General features: G+C 45.3%; 1 protein-coding gene and 1 long non-coding RNA gene across 4 annotated transcripts in view; one reads left to right on the forward strand and one right to left on the reverse strand.

The window, feature by feature from the left end:
- LOC108289977 overlaps positions 1 to 6,073 on the forward strand; it is a 32,764-nt gene that overhangs the window by 12,680 nt on the left and 14,011 nt on the right. The window lies entirely within an intron of this gene.
- Positions 2,437 to 5,535, reverse strand: ZNF132 (zinc finger protein 132). The gene has a single exon (XM_017509632.2). The coding sequence runs from the start codon at positions 5,027 to 5,029 to the stop codon at positions 3,266 to 3,268; it is 1,764 nt and encodes a 587-aa protein (XP_017365121.1). The 5' UTR covers positions 5,030 to 5,535; the 3' UTR covers positions 2,437 to 3,265.

A 6,073-nucleotide genomic window follows, 5' to 3' on the forward strand; every position in this document is an offset into this window, starting at 1 on the left:
GCCTCCCACAGTGCTGGGATTACAGGCTTGAGCCACCGCGCCCGGCCGAGCCTGTCAGTCTTTCACAGGAGGCCTTAGGGCAACAAGGCAAATTCAACCAAATCTGGACTGAGAGCTCTTCCTGCCCAATCAGACACTCAGTGCCCCCCGCAAAAAGTCTTTAAACTCACCTCACCACCTCTGAGGCAAGTGGCTAATCATCAAGGCCTTTATTATCTCAGAGACAGACAGACAGATCCAGGTCTGGGTCATTGAGACTAAACATGATTCCCAAGTCACATGTAGATGCAAAAAAAAGTCCATGAAGAGAAACTTTTCTGTATTAGTTACCTATTAGTCTTAGGCAGCAGTAATAGAGTGCTGCCTAAGATTCTGGGAGCTGTGGCTTTCCCACATTTGTTTCCTATAACTCTGTTGTGAATTCTCTGGTGATTCTTCTTGAAAGGGGGTGTCTATAGCTGAAGGCTTTCCCATTTTCACTGCACTTGTAATGCCTTTTTCCCATAGGTACTTTATATTGCTTTCTCACATAGGAGAGGTGACTGAAGACCATCCTGTATTCCTTACATGCAGGGGTTTTCTCTAATGTGAATTTTTTGGTTATAGATAAGGATTGATTTCTTCTTGAGTGTCTTTCTTCATACCAAGTGTTTCAAGAGTCTCTCTTCATGTGGGCTCTTAGGTGGTTGAAGAGGGCTAAAGTCTTCATGAGGGCCTTCCCATAGCCAATGCTCTTGAAGGGCTTCTCTCTCATGGCCTTCCCAGTGTTAACTGATGTTGGAGCTGTGTGGCAGCATCTTCCTACTCAGCTCTTCATGGCTTCCCTGTGCCATGGGTGGTCTGGTGATGGAGAAAGGAAGGCATTTCCACATTCTCTTTTGAGCTTCTCATTATTCTGGTACTCCAGTGCTGGAAAGAGGGTAGTTACCCTGGAAATTATTCACAAATGCCTGGCCCTAGAGTCCTCTCACTTACGAATTCTGCTGTGCATGAAAAGTGCTCTTTACAAATGAGACTGTGAGTCGTGTCACATCTTAAAAGGTGGTCTCCACCATTAATGTTGTTGGTGAAGGTTTGATCTACTCCCGTGTGGGGTTTCTATCTGGAGTATCCTGCCTAACATTCAGCCAGGAGTACAATCTTTGGCAGGCTAAGGGTGCCATGGTCAGGGTGAGGAATGACCAGTCATGGAGTACTGGCCCTGTCACACACCCCACTGCTGAGCCTGTTAAGTGACATTCACATGGGCAGGGAGAACAGAGAGGGATCTAGGACAGATTGGCAGCAGCGGTGGCTACTGAAACTGTTGTTCAGTGATGTGAGCCCAGGCCACTCTTTGCTTTTTTTTTTTTTTTTTTTGAGACGGAGTCTCACACTGTCTCCCAGGCTGTAGTGCAGTGGCACACGATCTCGGCTCACTGCATTCTCCGCCTCCTGGGTTCAAGCAATTCTCCTGCCTCAGCCTCCCGAGTAGCTGGGACTACAGGCGTGCACCACCACATCCAGCTAATTTTGTTTTTTTGTATTTTTAGGAGAGATGGGGTTTCACCATGTTTGCCATGATGGCCTCGATCTCCTGACCTCATGATCTGCCTGCCTCAGCCTCCCAAAGTGCTGGGATTACAGGCTTGAGCCACTGCACCCAGCCCACTCTTTTCTTTTTTAGAGATGGGGCCTTGCTATGTTGCCCAGGTGGGCGCAAACTCCTGCACTCAAGAGATCCTCCTGCCTCAACCTCTCAAGTGGCTGGGACTATAGGTGTGCACCACTGCACCTGGCCAGACCTCTCCTTTATGGGACTCCTATTCACATCCCAGCCAATGCTCTCATGAGTACTTCCTTGTATGAGGGAGGTCAGGGAAACAGCAACAGCTCACGTGTAGATTATGCTGAAATTACATGGTAAATAAGCTTTTAAAAATAGGTGCCAAGCACCATATTCTACAAGGTTCTGGATCTCAAGCTTTTTCTAAAATACCAGATCTGTCAACTGTGTTAAATAACCACATCTGCCTGTGCCCACTCTGTTGGCCAGCAAGACTGTGAAACCAGGAAGTGTGTGTTATTGACCAGAAACCCTGGCCAGACTATAAAAACCACTTTCCTGGACTATAGGCTGTCACTCTTCTCAGTCCCCAGTTCCTACCTGGGGAGTGATGGGTGCCAAGATACAGTTCAAGAGAAGTGAAGTGAATGCACACAAAATTGCATTTATCTGTTTTAACTGTGGCAAAAACTTTAACTTGGCAAGTATGAAGGTCTGCAGCTCTGGAGTTGTTCTGTACACCCTCACCCTGCAGTCAGAGTTGACGGGGAACTATGGCTACTCCTTTGTCCAGGATAGCATTTGCTCTAGTTTACCACAGTCTCCCCAAATCCCTATTTATTACCTCACATCCAGTGTTTCTCTATGCACATGGAGTACTCTCTGGGCCCCTCTAGGTTTTGCCTTGGTGATCCTGTGACTATTTTAGTGTTGTAGACTAATTTATTTTTCCTCAGGGTAAGCTCTGTGCCCTAAGGTAACCCTGAAACACAGGCCACTATGTTCGGTCCACAGCCTTTCAGTCTTTCCCAGTACTTTACATAGCAATATGAAGTAGGCTACAACCGGACAGAGCAACTACCCGCTCTTCTACTGTGCCCTTAGCCAGATTTCATGCCCCCCACTCTATCCATTCATTTTCTCAACCTACTCCAACAGAATCCCTAAGACTAAAAGGTGACCTTGTCAATAAGGTCTTTATTATCACACAGTATAGTGCAGACAAGGTAGGTTATTCCGGTGGAGGGTGATTTGTGGTCTCAGTGGACACATCTTAGGGTTTAAACACAGACTTGATTTCTTCCTGAGCTCAAATTAGATTTCCTTCAAGGCCCCTTGACCAGCATGGGTTCAGTTCACTGCCTAACCCTCTCAGAGGCAATAGGAATTAAACCACTCCAGTGAGCTGAGGACTGTCCTGAATCCCTACAGGACAGGGTAAGGGAGCCTCAGGGAACTGTTTTCCCCATGCATGAGGACAGGACTGCTGCAAATTTTTGGATCCAGGCACGATGGAAAGTGGCTATGGCTTCTGCCTTATGCTCCAAGGGTGAGATGGCCATGCAAAGTTTTCTGGGCTGGTGAGAAAGAACAGAGTAGCTTCTAATCGCTTTGCCACGTTAGGAGTACATGTAGGTAAATTCTAATATGGGGATTCTACTGCAGAAGTTTGACTTGGCTGAAGATTTTCTCATAAAGACCACTCCCATAAGGCTCCACTCAGGTATGAATCTTTCTGTGCTGAGCAAGGTTACAAAGATGGCTGAAGACTTTCTCACACTGGCTACACTCATAAATCCTTTCTCTGGTATGAGCTTTCTGGTGCCGAACAAGTGTAGATCTTTCACTAAAGGCTTTTCCACACTGGATGCACTCATAGGGCCTTTCTTTTGTGTGAACTCTCTGATGACGAACCAGGTGGGAGTTACTGCTGAAGGCTCTTCCACATTCACTGCATTCATAAGGCCTTTCTCCAGTGTGAACTCTCCAGTGACAAATAAGGCTAGATTTTCGGCTAAAGAATTTCCCACATTCACTGCACTTATAAGGCTTTTCTCCAGTATGAACTTTCTGATGCTTAATGAGAATGGAGTTTTGGCTAAAGAATTTCCCACATTCGTTGCACTCATAAGGCTTTTCTTTTGTGTGAACTCTCCAGTGTTCAATGAGACTGGAACTGTGAGTGAAGGCTTTCCCACACTCACTACATTCATAAGGCCTTTCTCCAGTGTGAATTCTCCAGTGCTGAATCAGGCTGGAGCTGCGGCTGAAGGATTTCCTACATTCACTGCATTCATAAGGCCTTTGCCCAGTATGTACTTTCTGGTGCTGGATGAGGGTGGAGCTATTGCCGAAGGCTTTACCACATTCGCTGCATTCAAAAGGCCGTTCTCCAGTGTGAACTTTCTGATGTCGAAGGAGATGGGAGCTTTGGCTGAAGTCTCTTCCACATTCACTGCACTCAAAAGGCCGTTCTCCAGTGTGAACTTTCTGGTGCTGAGCAAGGTTGGAGTTATTATTAAAAGCTCTTCCACATTCACTGCATTCATATGGTCTTTCTCCAGTGTGAACTCTCCAGTGCTGAATGAGAGCAGAGCTTCGGCTGAAGGATTTACCACATTGATTGCACTCATAAGGTCTTACCTGGGTGTGAACTTTCTGGTGCCGAAGGAAATTGGAGCTTTGGCTGAAGGCTTTTCCACATTTCAGGCACTCAAAAGGCCTTTCTCCAGTGTGAACTTTTTCATGTCGAATGAGGTGTGATCTGTTATTGAAGGCTTTCCCACATTCACTGCACTCATAATGTTTTTCTCCTGGGTGAATTCTCTGATGATGAACAAATGTGAGTTTGTGGTTGAAGGTTTTTGCACTTTCAGTGCACTCATATTTTACTTTAGTGTGAAGTTTCTGGTGCTTCCTCAGCTTAGATGGGTGACTAAAGGCCTTTCCACATTCCTTGCACACATGGGATATTTCCCCAGTGTGAAGTTTTTGATTACCAAGGGTTGATTTCTCCTCTAAGAAATTTCCACCTGTTGGGCATCTAAATGTTATCTCTTCAGAGTGAGTTCTGAAATGGTTGAGGAGAGTGGAGCTTTTCAGGAAGGCTTTTCCACAGTTGCTGCACTTGAAGAGTTTCTGTGTGGTACAGAGTTCTGGAATCTGCCCAAGATTGGAATATGGCTTCCTTCCACTGTCAACAGCTTGAAGCTGGAGGAGGTCACGGCTGTCCAGGATGGCCTTCCCACCTTCCCTACAAGTCAAGGGGTTCTCTGACAGGTGGACTTCAGAGCTCTTCATAAGTACATCCCTGTCCTTATACCATCTGAAGGGCTTCCCTCTACTATATTCCTGGTGCTGGTGAAGGTATGCACTCAACCAAAACTCTCTCCCACATGCTCCACATGAGTAGAGTTTCTCCTCAGAGTATGTTTTCTGATGCTCAGGCAGGTGCAAAATGTCTTTCGAGAATGGCCCACACATGTCACAGGGGTAAGCCCTCTGGGTGGAGGGATCTGTATTTGCACTCCTGACCTGTAACACCTCTTCTACAGAAGCATTCTTCTTCAGATGGGCCTCCTGACCCTCTACTCCATGCCAGCAACCTGAAAGTAGAGAAACGCCAGGCAACTAGGTATTCCACTTGGTGGTAATAGATGCCTTCATTAGAAATGTGTTACCCAGGAATTCATACCCAAGAACAGGTCCCAGGAATTGTTGACAGGCCAACAGGACCATCATCAGGGTGAAGAAGGGCCCATTACTATGCAGGATAGGGACCAGCCAAGCAACAGAATAAGGGAAACCTCACGAGAGTATGGACACAGAAATGGGTCAAAGAACTTAAATAGACATTTCTCCAAAAGAAGATCTATACACAAACGATCAACAAGCATTTGAAAATAAGTTCAGCATCCTTAATCATTAGGAGTATGCAAACCAAAACCACAGTGAGATACAACTTCACACCCACTAGCATAGCTATAATAAATAAACAGCAAGAAATGAAGTAGAAAAACTGGAGCACTTATACACTGCAGATAGGGATGTAAAATGGGGCAGCCAATTTGGAAAACAGTTTGGCAAGTGTGCTCCTACAGAGCTACACAAGAGAACTAAAAGCATATCTACACAAAAATGTGTACAAGACCGTTCATGGCAGTATGTTTTTAAAAACTGAGATGGGGTCTTGCTACGTTGCCCAGATTGGTCTCAAACTTCTGAGCTCAAGTTATCCTCCTTCCTCAGCCTCCTGAGTAGCTGGACTATAGGCACCTCACCCAGCTTCTATAGCAGCATTTTTTCTGACACCTAAAAAAATGGAAACAAGCCACATTCTCATCAACTGATAAATAGATAAACAAACTGTAGTCTATCTATACACTGGAATTTGGCTGTAAAAAAGAATGAAATATTGATACATCCTACGAAATCGATGAACTTCAAAAACATGTTAAGAGAAAGCCAGTCACAGAAAAACACATGGTAAGAGTCAATTTTTTTTTTTTTTTTTGAGACGGAGTTTCA

Source organism: Cebus imitator, unplaced genomic scaffold (genome assembly GCF_001604975.1).
Source record: "Cebus imitator isolate Cc_AM_T3 unplaced genomic scaffold, Cebus_imitator-1.0 Scaffold417, whole genome shotgun sequence".
Lineage (NCBI taxonomy): Eukaryota > Metazoa > Chordata > Mammalia > Primates > Cebidae > Cebus > Cebus imitator.

Bases quoted from the DNA above. Each gene is read 5' to 3' on its own strand.
- ZNF132 (XM_017509632.2), bottom strand. From the start codon at position 5,029: ATGTGTGGGCCATTCTCGAAAGACATTTTGCACCTGCCTGAGCATCAG.